The 21484-nt window shown below is 43.7% G+C and overlaps 1 protein-coding gene across 1 annotated transcript in view; it reads right to left on the reverse strand.

Moving 5' to 3' along the window:
• Nucleotides 1–5056, reverse strand: part of CACNA1C (calcium voltage-gated channel subunit alpha1 C) — a 547747-nt gene extending 542691 nt beyond the window's left edge. Inside the window, exon 1 of the mRNA XM_081957273.1 lies at nucleotides 4599–5056. Coding sequence (XP_081813399.1) covers nucleotides 4599–4647 — 49 coding nt within the window. The 5' untranslated portion in view covers nucleotides 4648–5056. The remainder of the gene's footprint in view (nucleotides 1–4598) is intronic.
• Nucleotides 5057–21484: the final 16428 nt, after the last annotated feature.

The raw sequence follows: 21484 nt of genomic DNA on the forward strand, positions 1-21484 counted from the left end.
TGTGAAGCCATTTGGATGCCTTGGCATTAATCAACAGGCGGCTTAAAAGATCCTGTCTAGGTGGAATTGATGACCAGCTGCAAGTGCTCATTTGTGTTAATTATTATTAACTTGCCTTGAATTATATGCTGAGAAATAGATGTTGTTATCAGGGAAGGAAAAGGCAGTAGTAAACCTTGGGGTCATTTCCTACCAATAATGGCATGTCCACACGATAAACTTGCACCAGTTTTAAATTACTTGGGCCATCTTGGTTCCCCGGTTATACTGTAATTAAGATTATTGAGAACAGTAGATTAATGAAGCTATGCATCCTTGGTATCTGTGACAGAAATAAAATCCCCAGGGTTCACTTAGGTAGAAAGTATGGTTTTAAATCAATATAAGTCTATGATTTAGATGTGCTGTTGGCTATACTACATCAAGAACTTCTCACTGTAGCTCTACAAACAATGAGCACCACCTTATGGCAAAATCAGAACCCACGCAGCACCTTTTTCGTAATCCAGCATGTAAATAGTTGTCGTTTCTTTCTTGACTACAACGTCTTCCCACCCCACCCCATCCCCAGCTATCAAAGTCGCTACCAACGCTATGTAGTCAAAATCAGTAATGCATTCATACTACACATAATTTGAAACTATGTTATGCCATCTAAATGTACTGCTTGGTTTGAAGGTAATCCTATTCACATCTAGCTTCCTGCAAATCAATTTTCCACCTTCAAATGGTTTTTTTTCACCATGTTACTTCATTGTGCTTCTGTTAAAAGTACAAAGTATAATACCAATTTGCATCCAAGAGAACTTATAATCTCACCAACTTGAATTAAATAATGTGTGTACGTGTTTCTTTTTTTAAAAAATTATTCAAGTTTTTCAACAGAATTATAAAGGTTCAAATTCTGATTTAAAGAAGGAAAAAAGCAATAAGAAAGTGAAAAAGAAGGGAAAGGAAGAGGAAAAGAGGCATCTTTAAAAAAAACAGTTATATTTTACCTTTTCTAAGGTTACATCATACTTTTCCTTTTTTCCATAAAGTATCCTTTTTAATCCAAACCCCAAAATCACATTCATCTTTCTCTCTTTTTTTCAACAGAAAGTGTCTAAGAAGCTTCCTTGCTAATAAATGTAGTTATTGATCTTTCTCTAGTCAAAAAAATGTTGCCATCTCTGCTAGTTCTGTCATCTCAATCATCCAGTCCTTTTTTGCTTGTGTGTTTTATGGGCCATTCCCAGCAAACATTCACATAAACCATCATACTGAACAATAAAGATGAATTATTGGCACTTGGAGAGATACAATGAGAATGATTAAACGAAGAGCCTAACTTTAAAACAAAACAAAACAAGGATAACTTCAAGCAGCTCCTTCTAGTACTACTACTTGTTGTATTAAGTGAACAAGTCATTAGCTAAATCTTATTTATTGACAGATTTTCAGGAGCAACGTATATATAAACTACAACAGGACAATACCATAAATAGACAGTACATTCATTGTTAATTAAGAAAAAAAGCTCACATCAAAACAATTCAGTTTATAGCCAGTTACTCTGACTGAGAAAGTCAAATAAATGAGGCCTTCTCTGTCTATATAATTCAATGCTATTGCACAAGTTTTTGTGGCAATCTAAGGAGTCATTCCTCTGCTAAAATGTGATGGCAAGTATAACATAAGACAATCTAGTACTCTCAAAATAGAATTTTCTAAAAAATCAAAAAGGGTTGCTGGATATTCCTTCTGCTTCAATTTTCCAAAGCCTTTTTTAACCCAGTTGCTCTAATCACGCTTATTTATCCCAAACCCAGTTTTGGGTTCTGTTTTTCACTATCATCGCTATATGCCTTGGCTTTGGCCCAAAATTAAAGGTTCCAAGATAATTGGAGGGGGGGGAGGTGCAAAAGGACAATATTGCTTAAGACAAGGCAAGGGTTAGCAATGAAGATTCAGAGGTGTTTAAACAAGTTCCCCAAAAATGTTTTATTTTAGAGATGGTCCCTTACTCATTAATATTATTAGCCTCGGCCTCTTGGGGGGGGGGAGGGGGGATACAAATAATAGGCTTTCCTTCCATATTTTCCACTTAAAAGTATTGCTTTTTTTGCCTTGCAGCGACAAAAATTAATCTGCAGTTAGAGAGAGAGAGAGATGTCAAACCTATTCCATACGTATTATATAATCATTGCAGCTGGTAAGTACTGTAGGGAGTTCAGTTCAGTTGCCATAGTATTTGGCATATTGCTATGGAGCTGAGTTTTGATCTACTTATCATTGGCAGCAGCAAAAGAGAACCATATATTCTCGCCTGGCAGATACATAGGGGCTTTAAGATGCAAAAATAGAACCTTGCCCCAAATAAAACACCATTGTGGATTTCCATCTGAGATGTTTATTAGGATGAAATTCTGGCGATTTTTCAGTTCTGCACGTAACGGGGGGGGGGGGGGAGAGGTGTTCGCCACCAACGTCAATCAAACATACCCTCGTTACTCAGATTTCCTCCTCTGCTAAATTTCTTTAGGGACAAGGAGAAGAGAGGTCATGCAAAGATGCCTTCAGTTTCGATAGAACGAACACAGCAAGCCGCCTTAGAGGAGAAACTGGTTTGCCTGTCTCGTTCAGTGCAACCAATTCTGACCGGCTGGTCCTTCAAGTGAGGGTGTACTACAAATTCCACCTGGCAAGGGATGATGGGAGCTAAATAGTAGTCCTGGGCTGGGCCACACTAGGTCTCAAGCAAACCCCGTTCCAGGTTTGGCTACTCAAGAGAGGCAGGCGTTTTGAACAAACATAAATTAGGGAAGACTGTAATCAAGGTGCCACCATCTCATCCAAAGGTTGTTTGCCTGTGACACCCACACAGCAAGTACCAGGAGTCTCTCTGCTCCAATAGGGGTGAGATGAGGAGGCAGAAATCAAAGGCTGCAGCAATGAGCTGGGTGGGGAGGGTTGGTCTTCCCAGGGGACCAATCAACTACCCTTTGATAAATACACCCCCCCTCTTAAGACTCTGTGACCTGGCTGTGGTTTAGACAACAGATGTTGAAACAAGGATGCCCACAAGAAACACACAAGCAGAGAGAGGTGCACTTCAGTTCCTAAACTAATAATGTTTAGTGCTTCCATCCAAGAAAGAGGGGCACCGTGCCCAAGATTCAAAAGGCAGCTTCCTTAAGAGGTGTTGCAGGAAGAATGGAGAAAAAGTTTTGAGTTTTCCCTCCCTCCCTTTTAAAATATACAGCTGTTATTCCACCAATGCTGCTCAAAATAATGTTTTCTGGTTAGAGCACTGTTAAAGGGTTATAGGTTTTCTTTTTAAATTATCCTCTCCTGACCCTCTCCAAAGAAAATAGCATCCCTAAACTAGAGGTTTTTTAAAAAAATCTATGCACTGTCCAGTGTTTTCAGGGTAGTCTAAAGGAGCATATAATAAAATAAAACCCCAGCCCTCTGTCTTGCAACTGGGAGACCTCAGCAAAGGAGGGTAGCTTCCAAAAACATGTAATGACTATTGCTTGCCATTGCTAAAGCTGGTCTCCAGGTTAGGGTCCCATTGGATTTGGGGTGTTGTTGTTGTGTTATTCCCATGAATGCAGGGGAGAGGAATGTAGGGAAGGATCAAGAGTCTATTTTTCTGAACAAGGTTTTTGGACTGTCCCCTTCACCCACCCACCCCCATGTGGCAACCCCCCTCCCCATTTTAGAAGACTGTCAGTGGATAAAGTCATGCTCCAAAATAAGAGAGTAACCATTCAAACACACACACACACACACACAGGTTCTTTCTTCTCAGACAAATTTAGGTTGTATCAGTCCCACACCCTAATCTAGGAGGGCACAGATAGGCACCCCTCCGAATAGCTGGCCTCGGAGAAGAGCCAACCCATCCCATCCCATCCCATCCCATCCTGAAGAGTTAAAAGTTGAGGGGGTTTTAGCAAGTCCTGGCTTAGCTCGCAAACCCTGGAAAAGGGGGGGGGTGAATGGGGGCTAGCCTGGCCCGGAGAGCTGCTAATAATTGCCATTAAAAAAAAATAAAAGCTTGGCTGCTAATAATCGCCATTAAAAATAAAAGCTTGGCGAGGCAAAGCAGCGGCCAGGGAAAAAAGAGCAAAACGGTTCCAACTCTTGGGATTCCGCCGCCAACCATCATCCCTGCCACCCCCGCCGGCTGTCTCCCCCCCCCTCCCGCTACCCCTCACCCGCACCCGCCACCCCACGCCACTCCTGAGGAACAACTTTCCTCGGCTGAATCTCGCGAGCCAAACCTGGCTAAGGCGTGAGAAAGAGTGGGAGGAAGGGCGGGGAAGCTGAGGTGCTGGCGGTTTTTTTTTTTTGTCCCCGACGCCCCCCCTCCCCTCCCCAGCTCCGAAGATTTCTACGTGAAATGTCTCTGCTCGAGCCCACGTTCGCAGGAACATCCCCCCTCCCTTCCCTTCCCCTCTCTTGGCTCCCCCACTCTTGCACAGCGACTTCTCTTAGCAGGTGAAGCGGCGGGGCGAGGGAGGGAGGGAAGAAAAGGAGGGGTTTTTTGGGGGGTGGGGGAGGGAGGACGGGACGGTGTACCCTCCATTGGCAAACTCCCCTCGCCTTACCTTGGTGGTTTTCTTCTGGAATGTACATCCTCTTGTTTTCATTGACCATTTAAAAGTAGAGGAAAGGCGGGGGACCGGTAGCAACAACAACAACAAGAATAATAATAATAATCCCCCAAATCGGAGTTCAGGTTTTAATTCCTCCAAATCCCAAACAGCCGAGATCGCTGGCGGCGGCGGCGGCGGTGTCGGGGAAGCAGTTCGAGGAAGAAACAGGAGCTGCTGCTGCGGCGATTCAATTCCCCGGCTCGGGTATTACCTGATTCCCATGATGGCATCGAAGCCCAAACCCTGATTCGCTCCAGTATTGCCTCCTTTAGTACAATTGCCAAGCATCCTCAGAGAACATCCGAGCTCCCGCCCGAGAAATTCAGCGCACCGGCGGTGAAGAAGTAGTAGCGCTGTGCTCTTCCCGGTCTCCCTGCTGCTGCTGCTTCTTTCTCCCCCCGGGTTTTCTCGGCTTTGCAAAGCGGGAAGCTCCGGGGGCAGGAAAGCAAATCCGCCGCCCAGGGAAGTGGCCAAGAAGGGCGAAGGAGCATCCCCTCCCGAGAAGGGTGGGGAAGGAAGGGGGGGGGGAAATGTCCGGAGGATTCAAATGTCTCTCGCCCAAGTCAAGAGCCAGGAACTAGGAAAGGCGAGCGAGCAGGCAGGCGGGAGGGGGGTGGGGGAGAGGACCGGGAAGCAGCGAGTGCTGGAAAGGCGGCGGCGAGCAAGCTGCTTTCTCCTCTTCCGAGCCAACGCCGTGCGCTCTGCTGGCAGGGAGCTTTTTCTGCAGAGAGACGACCGCTAGTCCCAGCCCCTCCAGTCCCTCGGCAGAGCGATCGCGCCTCCCCTCCCCTCCTGCCTCCCTCGCTCGCTCGCAGACAGGCAGACACAGCAGCCTGCTTTGAACTGCTCCAGATGTTGGCAGCGGCCGGGCCAGGAGCGCGTCGCCCTTCGCCCGGGGGTTAGTTTAGGCACCGCCGGCAGACTTGATCAGAAACTTTAACCTGCCTCCGCGGCCGTCCGCCTTCCCTTGGCCGCCCGTGCCACTGGTCCCTTTCCTAACAGACATGACGTCAAAGAAGGAGGCGAGCGGGATTTGGCTTGCCTGGAAAAGTGGGGAGAGGGTGTTGTAGATAGAATATGGGGAGTGCAGGGGGAGATGGGGTGGGGGGGACCCCGAGGTAAGAGTCCCCCCAAAGCAATCCGATTCACCTTACTCGGCGGAGGTACACATACCCCCCTCCACCCAGAAACCCCCCCCTGGTTTCATTTTCCTCGCCCCCTCCGCCCCACCCTGGTTCAAAGCCACCCGCATTTTGTCGCCTGCATGTCGGAGCGCGAGAATTATGTGAACCGGCTTGTACGGGGCAGCGATATGGAGTAAACCTTGAGTAATAACTCATGTGCCCGAAAGGGTGTAAGGCAGAGGGGCGTTGAATGGGAGCCGTTGGCAAGGCGAGAGGCTGGGTGCACCCGGCCCTGGTGCCCGGCATCCCCGCACACCCCGTGCAGAGGAAGCGCGGCTGTGGAAACGGATTAAGCGGAGCGGATTAGGCGGACGGCCGACCCCCGGATCGGGGTGGGGGGATGCAGAGACGGGAGGAAGATTTCTCTCCCGTCCATTCCCCAGCACCCAACGTCTCCCTACCGCTGGCCGGGAACGCTCTTGGGGGCGACCCCGCCTTCCCCACCCACCGGCCGAGACCGCGACGGCTCCTCTGCGGGAACCGAAGCTGGCGGCTTGGGCGTGCGTGGCTCTGGCAAGGCTGCCATGTTAAAAACGAGCCCCCGCCGCGCTCGCTTCAATCCGGACGGCCGCCGCTCCAACCCCATCGATCGGAACGAGCGAATCTGGTCGGAATCGGGCGCGCCTGACGCCGGTAGCGTCCCACGCCCGTCGTGGCGTCTCGATCGAGCGCGCGTCGCCCCGGTTCTCTACTGGTGTGTAGTGAAATCTTCCTTATTGCTTATTAAACTAATATTATGACTGAGAAATACCGAGGGAGGAAAGTTGGCTTACTTTGGAGCAAACTAGCCAATTCTACAATAAGAATGCAAAATGGATCTTTACTCGAGAGAAAGTCCGGCAAAGCCTTAGTTTTTTTCCCCGAAGGAAAACGCGCGAACTACACGCGCCTGGAGTGCCGGGCAAGCGGCCCCGTGCAACCCGGAGGGACAGTCTTCTGTGCAAGATTGTGTATTGTTTTGTGTGTGTGCGGGGGGGATATTAGTGTTATTCTTAACACGATGGGACCTGCAGGCTCGTTTGCACGATTGATTGTGGACAGCCGTAGCACTAAGGGGACACCAATAGGCCTGGAAGGCGGGCGCTGACGGGGCGCATCGAGTAAAGGGGGAGAAGGAGTTGTAAGGGAGGATCCCCAGCGTGCTGGTGGGTCAGGCAAGCGCCAGCAACGTGGAGACGAGCACCGACTTTCAAGGGTGAACTTTTGTCGGCGAAGTTTGCCACCTGATGTCTCCTCCTCGCCACGGGGAATTGATCACGACAGCAGTTGAGGGGCTGAAAAACGCGCCAAACCGTCGAATTAAATGCAGGAACCACTTGAAGGAAGCTAATAGGAGTCTGATCATAGCCATGAGGATGATGGATAACCGTTCAGTTGTGTCTTAACTCATGACAATTTTATGGGCCAGGTCTTTCCACATCTTCCGATCTTGCACTATTTCTTTGAGTTTTTCTGTGTTCTGGCAGGTGTCAGCTTTGATGGTATCCAGCCCTCCTGTTTTTTTGGTGGCCTGGTTTCCTTTAACCACTAATCCTTCCAAGCATAATTGCTTTCTCCAGTGAAATCCCCCGTATGACATGGCCAAAATAAGTGAGACACAGTTTTGTGATTTTACCTTCGATATATCTTGTTGTGCGCTCCAGTACTTGCTTGTTAGTCACCTTTGCTGTCCCAAGGAACACGCAGGAGCGTTCTCCAGCACCACACCTCAAACAAATTGATCTTCTTCTTGTCTTGCTTATTTAAGATCCTACTTCCACAGCCACGATCATAGCCATAATTCCAAAATACCACACTTGGCATCCCACACTATGGGAACCATATTCCTGTTGCAATATCTTGATCCATGGATAATGCTGGGATGTCCATAAAGACAGAAGGGGGAACCAACCAACAGGAACAAAAAAACTAAAAGAAATGACTTTTAGTTTCCTAACTGCTCAAACAGCACATCTCTTATGTCACATTGCTATCTTTTTTTTTTCTTACATGATCTCTTCCGCATCATGGCTTCTTTCCTCTCCAGCATTCTTTCTCCTTCAGTGCTCCTTTTCCTGCTTCGTGGAATTTCATTTGTCCTCAACGATTGCCACAAAGTGCCCAGAATCATGTTCTCATGATAATTCCAAAGAAGACACATTTTTGTTGGGTTTAATTGCCCAGAGTGGCTTTGCAAGATAGCTGCCTTGTTCATTCTGATGCATGCATGCAAACATACATGCACATGCACAATCTTTAATACATAAAAGTGTTGGAGGTGTGTTCCAATGGGACTGCCTCTTTAAGCACATCATGGCCTCCTGACCACCCAACTTGAAGATGTCTGGACTTCAATTTGCAGAATTCCCTGGGCAGCATGCTGGCCGGGGAATTCTGGGAGTTGAAGCCCAGACATCTTCAAGTTGCCAAAATTGAGAAACATTGACTCAAGATATAACTAATCTGAGCTCACTTCCTTCTATCTTTCTTCCCAAATATACACGAATGAAGTATATGCTCCTGGACCCTCTTGCTGGTATGATGTAGTTAGCTAGAGGCTGATTCTAGCTATCACTATGATGCCTTCTCTGCAAATACTGTACATTTCTGTTATAGTTGTAAATCCTTGGTTAGATTCCCATTCCCAGGAATGTTCTGTCTGATTCACAGATAAGGCTTCAACCTTCAACAACAAGTGCAAAAGCCAACAAACTACCACCAAGGATCAGAAGAGCATGAATATTAGAACAGGAGGGGAAAGAATCCTGCTTCCTCCTGATGAAGTATAATCCCAACAGCTCCATTTTTCTGTTCAAGGAAATTGGAGTAATTCTGAGAAAGTATTATAAACAATATGTTTCTTCACCTCACTCTACAAGAGAGCCAGGAAGGAACCAATAGCTCTAAGAAACCAATGAGACCAAAGATGTATTTACCTAGAAGGAGGAGCCACTTGATGTAATGGGGCTTATTCTAGGCCAGTGTGCATAGGAATGGTTTTAAGTGGTCTTTGCAATGGGCTTTAATAATCTACATGGTCAAGTTGGCCTTGGGAAAATAGCATCCCTTGAGTTTTTAAAAGATAACTGAACAATTAAAATAATGGGTGTAGGGGGACGGACACTATTGTACCCAATTTTTTTTAATTTTCACTTCACACTGACTTTCCCATTTGAAAAATACCTTCTCCACCTTCCATTTGTCCTTCTCTGTGAGACTTTAACAATATTCTCTTCTGGATTTGTTTTCTTTTTCTAGCTCTGGTATAATTCCATTGGCCTTAAAAGAATGAGTCAACAGAGAATTCCAAGCATGATTCAGTACAACTGTCTACTGTATCACCGTATTCACTCAGGAGATATTTAAGAGCATAGTGGTCCATCTGTAGAGGAGTAAGGCATCTTTTGATCCCTTTAGTTGACAGAATTTGTCAACCGTCATCTACGAACCACATTAGCGCTTCTCTCTGCCAAATAATGGATATACAGCGACATACAGAACCTGTCCTAACATACACATTTTCCCCTTGTGATTCTTTACCTGCCAGATTCCCACCATGGAACACAGTTCAATTTTGGTGCAAAATAATTTCTGTCTCTGAAACTGTCAAGCCTAGGGGGAAAAAATCCCAAACAGCCTGATTTTTTTTACATGTTTATTTGTCTCCTGGTTAGGTTATTTACAGCCTAGGAAACGCCTAGCAGGTAAAAAACAATAGTCTGAACTATTGAATGGTCGCTCAAAGCTTAGTGAGAACCAAAACGGTACCTGAACCCCAGCCAACCAACTTTAGACATTTCCAGCCAGTATATTACTGAATTGTTTCAGTCTAGACAATTTCATACAGTTGCAAAGAAGCCCAGGATAATTTCAGGTGTATCGTGTACGGACATCAGAGGAATAAAAAAACCTGAAAGACTGATATTCTGGAAATGCATTTAGAATAAGAGGACCGTAGTACAGCACAGACCAGGTGTTTGCTTTTCAGCACAATATTGAAAAATGTATGGAGGCAAGAAATAAAAGAGTACATTTGTTGTCTTGGGGAAGCATGATAAAATGAATAAGCTTGAATTATAATCAGTTTCCCTTCAATCGGGATGCTATGGCTCAGCAACTAAAGATGCTGAGCAAGCTGATGGCCCGAGTTCAATACTCAAGCGCCACACAATGAGGTGAGCTCCCGTTACCTGGCCCAGCTCCTGCCAACCTAGCAGTTCAAACACATGCAAATGCGAGTAGATAAATAGGTACCACTTAGATGGAAAGGTAACAGAATTCCACACGCTTCGGCTTGTTGGAAATTATTTGCAGAGAATTGTAGATAGACTCTGTGATGCAACAAGGGATACTGTCTGAAAATTAATCTATCGAAGGGCAAGTAGCTGTGCTGGGCACCCTCCATCTACTTTGCAAAATTCTTTAAATTATTTCAGTCCTGACCACTTGCTTCTGATGTCATCTGTAACAGGCAGGCATGTGCAATTCTTTATAGTGCCTTCTGCCATCAGTGCGCTCTGCTAACCAAATCAAAAGCCTGACTCGTACATCATTTTATATTCCCACAGTTGTCAGACCTGCCATCATACACTTGCACTTTGCATTCGCTAACTGTCAGCCTGCCATGAACTATGGGGAGGAGGGAGCCGGATGGGAGGGGGGAAGGCCACCAAGTCATCTTACCTTCCAGAGACACCATCTCAAAAGTCAAGGAATGGAATGCAATGGCTCAACAACCAGCCCATCATTAAACTTGGTACACAGATGACTTACTCTCTGGAGAAAAATACTGGGGGGGTAAGATACCCCTAGCATCCCTCAGGGTGTGTGTTCTGTTAAGATGTAGCCTGTTGTGCTGTACTGCCTTCTACTGTACAGCTCAGTGGAATTGCCATGGTAATGGCTTCATAGTACTCCACAAGGGGGCTCCCTCTGGTAAGGGGAAAAATCCAACATTAGAAATTATGTTTGGTCCGGATATTTCCCCCTATAAATAAATACCCAGGCAACGTTGGGATATCAGCTAGTATTCAAATATAATTGGACGATAAGGGACCAGGAGAGGAGAGGAACTAAATAGGGAAAGTTAACTGGGGAAATTTTGGCACACAAAACCTCAGTTCTAGCTATGCTATACTGTAATCCACTTGGCTTTTAGTAAAAGTATATGTTTCATTACAAATAGAATAGAATAGAATAGAATTCTTTATTGACCAAGTGTAATTGGCCAAGAAATGGATTCGAGAATCTTTCTTAACTAAAGGACCAAGCTGGCACAAGTCTGACAACAGTAGCCAAAGCATTCTGAAATATTTTAATAAGTATTTCTGACTCCGACTTCCTCTGAAAGTCACCCCTTGTTCTTTATTGGAAGTAATATAAAGCTATCATAACTTTGTAGTTTTTGATAGCTGTATTCATTAATAATTTATTAAATACTTTTTAAAAAATAATAATAACTCAGATTGGCAACCAGCACCATTAACTTGAGAATAGAATTAATGAGTCCCAATAGTGACAACGCACTGTATGAAGTAATCCTTGTTTCTGAAGTTTCCATTTCATTTTTTAAATTATGATCCCAGATTCTACTATTTTAAGAAGAGACAAATCACCTCTTTCTATTTTTCTGGTTAGAAGCATATTTTTCCCCCCTACATTTCTACTTTCCTACCCCTTTTAAATCGTTTTTTTTTTAATTTTGATAGGCAGGCATTAGAAAAATGTTTCATTATTGATGTTGATATTATCGGTGACAAGCATTTGAAAATCCATTTTTAAAAGGCTTTATAGTTTGGTTATATTTCTTCTGAACAAGAGACTTAAATCATCTGAAAGAAAAGCTTTTATAAAAACTTTAGGAAAAGTTGCTCCACGTGGAACATCTAAACCAGCAATGCTGGTACTCGCTGCTGCATTTAAAATACATTAGTAAAAGGATCTAGCCTTAAAGGAATTTCAGTTATTGTGCTTTTGAGCAATAAAAAAGAAATAAGCCAAAGAAAGCTCTGTGATAAAGATATTATGAAGGATTTTTTTTTAATGAAATACAATAGCACCTTTTCCCCTTCCTTAAATAGTTTTTCCTCCATGGCAGTTTCCCCCCCCCCAAAATGGCTACTGCATATTTCATCTCCCAATTCTATTTTTAGTAGATTATCTTCACGCACTATTAGAAAATTATGCTTTATATTATAATACTAGAAGGATAGTTATTTCAGAGAAAGAGAAAGCATGTTATGGATCTGGAAAAGGAAAATATAGTTTTTCTTACTGGAGATTTCTTGCAGCTTTTTTTAAAAAAAATGAGGATAATGGCTACCAGTCCAGTTGCACCCTCATGTCTTATACTTTCAGTTGTAAAGTTCAAATATTAGGGAAAAAATATCTTCCCCACCCCACCCAATCTGAGACAATTATAGTATACAGTTTATATCAAGGGTGTCAAACTTGATTTCATTGAGGGCCGCACCAGGGTTGTGTTTGACCTCGGGGGGGGGGGGGGCTGGAGTGTGTGGCCAGGGCAGGGCCAGATCAATTTTACTTGTGTCTGGGGCAACTGGGGTGGCCCAGGAGACACCCCCCCTCGGGCTCCATTTTGGCTGAGACACCCTCCTACAGTGCTCTGCCAGTGAAAACTGGCGGGGGGCCCCCGAGCTCTGTTTTCACTGGAAGAGGCATTGCTGGGCGGTACTTCGCTGTTTCCAGGGCAGCCCCACAAGCCAGATCTGAGCACCCTGTGGGCTGGATGCGGCCCATAGGCCTTGAGTTTGACACTCCTGGTTTATACTATATACTATATAGCCGGGATGATGAACTTATGGCACACATGCCGGAAGTGGCATGCAGAGCAATCTCTCTGGGCACACGAGCCATTGCCCCTTGCTCTTCTGGGTTCCGGTGCACCGGCCAGCTGGTCTTCACACATGCGGGAGTGCCAGAAACCAGAATAGCAGCCGTGCAGTGTGCATGCACACCAAGGGTGGGTTCTGGCAGACAGCACTGCCAGCTCGCTCGTGTGCGCCTCGCGCACTTGATGTGTGCTACACGCTTGTTGAAAAACAAGATGGCAGCACCTATGGCGCTACCTGGACAACCGATTCAGAGGCGTGTCAGGGCTGGGTTGCTCCTGGTTCCAGTAACCCAGGCTGCCAAACCACTACCAGTTCGGCCAAACCAGTAGGAACCCACCACTGATGCACACGCCGGGGAGATCATCTTCTGGTTTCCAGCATGCACATGCACACTGGCCAGCTGCTCAGAAACTGGAAGCCAAGGTGGCCGGTGCGCATGCACACACCAGAAACTGGAAGATCATCTTCATGGCGCACACATGTGGAAGCTGTTCTTCCAGTTTCCCACATGCACGCACGGCGCATGCTCCCATTTCAGCCCTTGGTGCTGAAAAGGTTCGCCATCACTGGTATATAGTATATACTATATACTATAAATTGTATATTCTATAGAATTATAGTATCATGACATACGTAAGATCAGTAGAAACCTTATGGTGGGGTGGGTGGGAAACGTGTATATTGTTTTGTGTAACCATACAAAGTACACAGGTCCAGGCAGAAATCAGAAATCAGTTTTTGAATGAAACACATTTGAATGATAGAGGAATTGACCAGTTTTAACTGAATAAACTATTATGCAAGACAGCTTGAGTTTCTATGACTATTGGCGAAGAAAAGGTCAGCTATAATCTATTCAGGCTTCCCAGCATGAAACCAATGTACCAGCTGCTCTTTGGCACTATGGCACATACTGTATTACCACACAGACATATATTTTTACATTTACATCCAACTTTTTTAGGATTTAAGGTATATAGATAGTCGTTTTCTCCATTTTCCTCTTAACAACAATATGGGATACCAAGTGTCTTCAGTCCCAACTGAAGACCCTAACTACTTCATCCTGCTGGAGAAGGTTAGATCATCCTTGCCAGAATCTAAACCAATTGCTTCCAGAAGATTTGCAAAATTGCCTATTTCTATCCTAGATTAGGCAACCTGCTATATAGGTTCTAGAAGCAGTCCAAAAAAATGAAAGATTTCATCTGGACAAGAACAGGAAGATCAGTAGGCCTATTAGGAATGCAATTAGACATTTCTAGTATTCCCGCATTGTACTGGTTTCTGCTTTTCCATTTAACTTAAGAAGTAAACATTGCACGAAGGGGAAGGAAGGTACATATCAAGAGGTGGTATTCAGCCGGTTTGGATCAGTTCGCCCAAACCGGTAGAACAAATTGCGGGTGGCCCTCCCCTGCCCTGGCTCTATGCTGTCCTATTTAAGCATGTTTATGTAGCCAGGCGCATGCATGGAAGGCTGGGTGTATGCACGGAAGGCCAGATGCATCCACAGCAGTTGGATTTGCGAACCGGTAGAGAAAGTAAGAAAAAACCACCCCTGGTAGATGTACAGTATTTGAATTCCTTTGACTTGCTGGAAAAGTAGATCACTGTCACTTCTTAAATATTGTATGCTTACCAGATGCTGATCATCTTTCATTTGAATATGTTTAATTCAATTATACAGGGACTTGATCTCACTATTTTACTTAACTGGAGCTGAATATAGGCCATCCCCCATGTTCACCATTTTCATTGGCTAATGTATGATTCCTTTTAAAAAGTACAATGTCACATTTAGTCCCCCTTTCTGACAGAACAACACTATTAATTCAGACTTAGTGTATGATTTACTTTACCCCTTGGGCTTTTCTCTGTGGTACTATTACCTAATCAGTATTCTTCTCTCTGTTTTGATGCCTGTGATTACTTTTCTCTGTCTGACCACTTTGTATTTATTTCAGATGACTCATAGTTTGTTGACTTCGGTTGAACCTAATATTTCTAAAGCAGCCTTCCTCAACCCAGTATCCTGCAGAAGTGATGAACTTCCTACTTGCATAATTCGCCTAATGTATGTTAAATTTTGCAGATATTTAAAGAAGACAGTCATTATACAAAGGCTTTATACCCATTATAGCACCCACCCCTCTCCTAGAAGAATGAAATATTTTGATAAATATTTTAAAAAGGCAAGATAAAATATTTCCCCTAAAAAATAAATTTAAAAAATATTAAGGGAGACAGAAGAACCTCAGTTCCCTGCCCCCAGAAGATATTTGGTGCCCATTGAGAAGGACTGGGCCAGCCTATATAAAAAACAAAAGATCTTCAGCTCCAGGGTGATGGGATTAAGACATGACCCTCCAGGACATAATAGGATTATTTAGCAGCAGAGCTCACCACATTGCAAAATCACCTGGGGACATTGCATCATTGGCTTCAACCAAAATTATCAGACAATCTACAGGGTTAGCTATGAACCCTACCACAGTCAATAGAACACATATTCTTGCACAGGAACAGGAAGCTCAAGGGCAAGGCCCAAGAGAAGGTATAAGTAACCCTCACTCTCAACTCCATGTAATCAGCTGCCCAGAACCACCCATGTGCTTCTGCTGCACTATTAAACCCTCTTTGCAATCAGCCTCCAGATTTCCAGTGTCTCTCTCCCAGCTTGGAACTGAACCAGATGGATATTTCTTCCAACACTTGCTTAATGGGAGTCACAGGAAGCAGTCTTAGACCAGTTCAGACGATTTAACCATCAGCCCAGTGTTAGCCACTGCCAATAACCAAAGACATCTCTTCCCCAAAATTTCAGCTAGACAAGGCAGGGAATTCATTTGGGATCTTTTGCATGGAAAATAGATGCCGTCTGACTGAACTACTCCGCTTTCTTGATTGTTGTAAATGCTTGAAGCAAGCTATTGGAGATGTGAGACAGTCAGCTTACTTAGTGCTCAAAAGCCCCATGCCAGCAGAGGGTCAATGTCAGCAATGTAATTTATGTCTGGATTTTTGCCACTAGACTGGCAACTGCATTTTTCTTTTTTACAAATGATATACAGGACATTATACATTTCACCATGGCAACATTTCTAATTTATGCCCAGATAATGCAGTTCACCTGAATTTGAAGATTACTTAAATCATATCTGCAATTTCCACAGAAGCTGTTCTTCTCCTACACTCACGCCAGCTTGAGGCTAAACTGGTTTAAGATACGGTAATCCTGTCTAGACCGGACAATTTGCAAGAATCTTTTTAAAATAATAATAATATAAGCATAATATCTTAGCCTGTTTTAAGCCACTTGAGGTAGAAGTACTTCACTCCCATACTCCAAATAAAAATCTGGGAATGAAATCATTGTACTGAAATGACTGGAGAAAAAATGTTGAAATGGTAAATCAGGGGTGTCAAACTCACATTGTCATGGTGGTGTCAAGTGACCTATCGGGACTCCCCCCCCCTTCGCTAAATCAGGTGTGGGTGTGGTCAGCGCATCACGCATCCGGCCTGGGAGTTTGACAGCCCTGTGGTAAATACACAGATGGATTAAAAGTAACCAAAAATCTAAGGGGGAGAATCTGGCTATTCAAGAAAAGAAAAAGAATAATTGAAATCATAATTCTAAAAAAAAATTGGCAGATTTTGAAGTATGCTTCTGTATGTAATTGAAGATCTTAACCACAATGCTATTTTGCAGTGCTTTAAAAGCGGTGCATAGAAATATTAGAATTTTGAGTATTGGCTAGATCTCGCTATAAGTTGAAAAAACTTAAAAGAAATGCAGGAAACATTTACTTTATGAGTGAATGGAGGATTAAAAGAGGGTGATGTTTTCTGCTCTGCATAAATATTTTCCTCCCCATTCTGGTGATGAAACCATGAGATTAAGACTTAGTTATAATAAAAAACAGTTGTTTCAGATCCTTTATTTATTAGGGACAGTTCATGATTTTAGTTATCTCTTTTTGGAAAAGAGTAAACTCTGATTGTAAAATGTTTGCTTTCTATGTGATCCTTGAGCTAAAATCCTAAGAAATAGGATTTATTTTCACTCAAATAAATGTCTGCCTTCTAGAAAATGGTTTACTTCAGAAATCTGCAGTTATATTCCAACTTTCTCCTATTTATACCCTTCTCTTTCTCTGCAGGCCTATAAATAGCAATTACCTTCTTGGCTTTTGAGACTAACAATTACATTTATGGGTGGTGATTTTTTCCCCTCTAATAATTGGGGCACAGATTTTCCACTTCAAGCATTACCTAGTCTGAATCCTGTATATATTGTATATTTCACTTTTGCTATTCTGGAAACTTCATCCAAATCCATTATTTTCCACAATATTTCACTGAAATAAAGTTGTGATAAGACTGCTTCAAATAACTCAAATAACATTACACAATCATTATCAAAACACCACAAACAACTGCTACATCACATTTATTTGGATGTGTTAAAATATTAACTGTACATCTGTGTGCTTTATTACGCTTCTGCTCCAAGGACATTCAAAGCTCCATTTATAGAGACTTTAAAAATGTGTTACACACAAATTGACAGCATGCAGTTAAAAGAAGTTTTGCTCAAAAGACGAGGCAGTGAAAAACATGATATATTAAATACATTGAAATGATCTTCAAATGAGGCACATAAACATTTATGTAACAGGTTAATTTTTGAAGACAATCCCTATCTTTAAAAAATTGGGGTGGGGGGGGAAATGTCATTGGCCTATTTGGTCTTCTAGATCAGTGTTTCACAATGTTCGCCACTTTGAAATAGCTGGATCAACTCCCAGCAAGATTTGCGGGTTGAGGAATGCTGGGAGTTGAAGTCCACCCATCTTAAAGTATCCACGGTTCAGAAACCCTGCCCACCCCTCCCCGTCCCTCCCAGGACTCCCCACGCGGCACATTCATCATGCCAGGTAAGTGGGGGGGGGAGACGCGCATAGGCTCTGGGAGGGCAAAAAACGGCCCTTCCGGAAGTCGGAAAACAGGCCCATTTCCAGCCTGTAGAGGGTCTCCGGAGCCTCGGGGAGGCCGTTTTCACCCTCCCAGAAGCTTGAGGAAAGCCTCCAGAACCTGGAGAGAGTGAAAAATGGGCCTACTGGAAGTACCGGAAGTCCAAAAACAGGCCCATTTCTGGCCTCTGGAGGGCCTCCGGAGCCCAGGGAGGCCATTTTTGCCCTCCCAGAAGCTCAAGGAAAGCTTCCAGAGCCTAGGGAGGATGAAACCTCCCCCCCCCTGCCATGGTTCAGGAGGCCGAGTAGGCCACGCCCACTATGGCCACGCCCACCCAGCAAACGGGCAGAGAACTGGTCGCTAACATTTTTCAACCCCACTCCTGACCTCACCCCATTCTTAAGAGGTCCGTAACGGGGGCGTGCATAAGCGCACCAGTGCGCCTACCATCCCTCTTTTACTGTCCCCATTTATCTGTATTTCTGTCCTTTGTTTATATTCATACCTATACTTGTTATCTTGTACATGTTTGACAAACAAACAAACAAATAAATAAAATCCAAGAAAAAGATGGCAGGAAATAGAAAGAGAAAAAATAGAGGAAGTGCAACCAAGGAGAATGATGAACAATCAAAAGATCCAGGAAGGAAAATTTGGGAACCAGGAGTAGAGCATCTAAGAATATGTATTTAGGGCTTGGGAAGGCGTTTTGTCTTCAGTGCTGTCAACACCACTGTTCATTAATTAACAGTCCACCAGCACAATGTGAATATTAATTAGCTTTTCAGTGGGTTATACTGTACTTCTCCTTAAAGTACTAACCAGGCCTGCCTGACTGCACTGTAAAACGTTTTATTGACTCTAGTACAAGATTTAAATCTCAACACGTCATGATTTGTAAACCATGGTTTATAGCTTTGCATGCCCAACTATCAGTGGCTTTTTCTGCAGACGGAGGTTTAGGCCAATCAAACAGCCTAGCAAAATGGTGAAACCAGTCAATTTAGCCCACTCTATTACTCATGTAAAGTTGTAGATGGTTATATAGAACGGAAAATAATTTTCAGGAAAATTCAGTGTTGTAATGAAGGCAGAGACATTAAATTTGGGTAGTATGAATAAATCAGCTGTATAGTATCCTTTGCAGCTTGAGAGGGAAAGATTAAGTATCTTGTCCTTCAAAATGCTGGTGATTCACAGTGTTCTAAGCACAGATTTTAAGCATAATTAAGCCTGATAATTTGTTAGTACAAAGTAGTAAATATAACATGGCTTATATCGTGCTTCTAATTTTCTGCCTGCGTATGCCCTTGCAAATTGGCTTGATTCTTCTTCTCCTCCCTATTAAGACTCCTATCTGACCCTGTCATATGGCAAGGTGAAATGCTCTGCTTCATTTAGCACCATATGTACAGATGGAGCTGGGAGTACCTGAATGGAATAAACTTGGATTCTGCTTCATGCCATAAAACATCTTAGGCTGGCGCCATCCTGCCTCTTGGTGAGCTGCCTCTTAGATTTGAGAACAGGTTGGGGTCTCTCAAACCTGCTGATAATAGGCAGAATCAGTTCAGCTGAAATACTGTATCATGTAGCCAGCACATTTAACCTGGCATTGGTCATCTACTGGACCGCATGTTTAAAAAGAGCAAATGTAGGACAAATACGGGCATTTTTCCTGCAAGAATAGCAATAGCAATAGCACTTACAGCCCGCTTCACAGTGCTTTCCAGCCCTCTCTAAGGGGTTTACAGAGCCAGCCTATTTCCCCCAACAATCTGGCTCCTCATTTTACCCACCTCGGAAGGATGGAAGGCTGAGTGAATCTTGAGCCTGGTGGGATTTGAACTGCCAAATTGCAGGCGGCCGGCAGGCAGCAGAAGTGGCCTGCAGTACAGCACTTAACGACTGTGCCATTCATGCTCAGTCTCAGAATATGGTACTGCCATTGTCTTAGGAACACATACAGCCAAGGTTCTTCTGAAACCTACCAATTAGTTGGTTGCTGAATTCAATGTCATCCAAAAAAAAAAAAAAAAAACCCCGAGAGTTTGATGATATGGCTGTGTCCACCATAGTAAAAAAAATTGTTTTCAAGCAAAGATTTTTATTGGTTTTACAAAAAATTTCAGGAAAGGGAATAGTGGATAAGGTTACAAATTTTGACAGCTACATTATGCAGGAAATGGCACTCCCCCCAATTCTCATAGCTTTCACTTATTAATACATTGAGTAGTTACTACTTAGCAATATTTTGACAGCATATTTTAACCTTTTATCTTCAAGTAATTTCAATCTATTTTATATCAAACAGAAAAAATTCTCTGTATTAGCAATTGCATTATTTTTCTAATTCACTTTTGTGATCTAAGTTTTCTCAGTGTTGCCTCTTCTCCCCCCCACCAGCAAGGCTCCGGCACCTCCCGTGTCCTCTGTGTCCCGTGTGGTATCATCAGTTTTATCTAGGAGTACTTTGTTTTTTTCCATAAAGGCCTCAGCCTCCATAGTTGTATTAATTCTAACTCTAGTGTCCTCCCAGCATATCAGCATACCTTCTGGCAGAAGCCATCTAAACCAAACCCCTTTCTGGTATAATTTCTTCGCTAAGAGCGAATATTTTTTTCTTTTATCTCTAACTTTCTTTGGGATTTGTTTCAGGATGACTATCTCTATCCTTGTATTTTAACACTTGCCCCCTTTGTGCACTCAGAATCTCATCTCTTGTAGTCTTTCTAAGAAATTTAATGTGAACCTCCCTTGGAACATTGTGTGTTCTAGCGTAAGCTGAATTGACTCTATAGACCAGGTCAATATCCCATCCCAGCTGTTGTCTGTCTTTTTTAATATATTCAGCCAATAACTTTGTCATAACTTCCCTCAAATCTTCATCATCGGCCTCAATTACATTTTGAAATCTAAGGAAAAAAGACATCCTTTCAAACTCCATTTTTATCTGATGGTTCTCAAGTTCTTGGTTTCCTCTCTGGACCCCCCGCACCTCCCCCCTCATCTCAGCCGTCCCCTCCTCCAAAACCTCCAGTCTTTGCGTATTTTGAGCCGTTCGGTTCTGATTTTCTCTGAGCTGTTCGTTCATTTCTTTTAGTTGATTCTTCAATTCCTCCTGCCACTTTAAAATCTTTTGGAGCATCTGTTGGGTTAGGTCCTCCTCCGGGGGCTTGGGCTGCAACAGAGATGTTAGTGTCTGTTGCCCACTGGGGCTGGATGTTGAGGATGTTGGGGCAGAATCAGCAAAGCCTGGTTTCCCAGGTGGTGGTCTTTTTGGTGGCATTTTGGTAAAAAGAGCTCAGAAATGTCTGTGTCAATACAGTGAGAAGGCGACTGTAAAAGTGGATAGCCAAGTGAGATCACGAGGCAGGCAGTCCAGGCAAATAGAGACCTTTTCTATAGTTCAAATCCAGGCAATAAAATCCATTGTTCCAAGTCCAGAGTATAGTATATCAAGATATATCTCTGAGTGTCACGGAGACAAAGACAAAATGCCATCAGTTTCTGTGGGTGGAGTCAAATTTCAGAGTACATGAAGACAACGGAAGTGTGCCATCTTGCCTTGCCAGCACCGGGATCAGAAGGCAACAAACCAAAAGTTTTCAAAGTTTTCAAAAAAGTCAGATAATCACCTCATTTTCACAATTGCAGTAGAGTATTCATCTGCTGCTTGCTATGAGTGTGATTTCATTCCAGAGCTCTCTCCCCTCCTCCTCCTCCGGGGGTAGAGAGCAGTTTAAAGCTGCTTATCCAAGGGGGGGGGGGAAATCCCCCTCCCTCCAGTCACACTTCCCAGGAGCAGATTGAACGCTTTAAAAAGCTGGCAATCCTTTTT

This window comes from Natrix helvetica, assembly GCF_964273705.1.
Source record: "Natrix helvetica genome assembly, chromosome: 6".
NCBI classification, from domain to species: Eukaryota; Metazoa; Chordata; class Lepidosauria; order Squamata; family Natricidae; genus Natrix; species Natrix helvetica.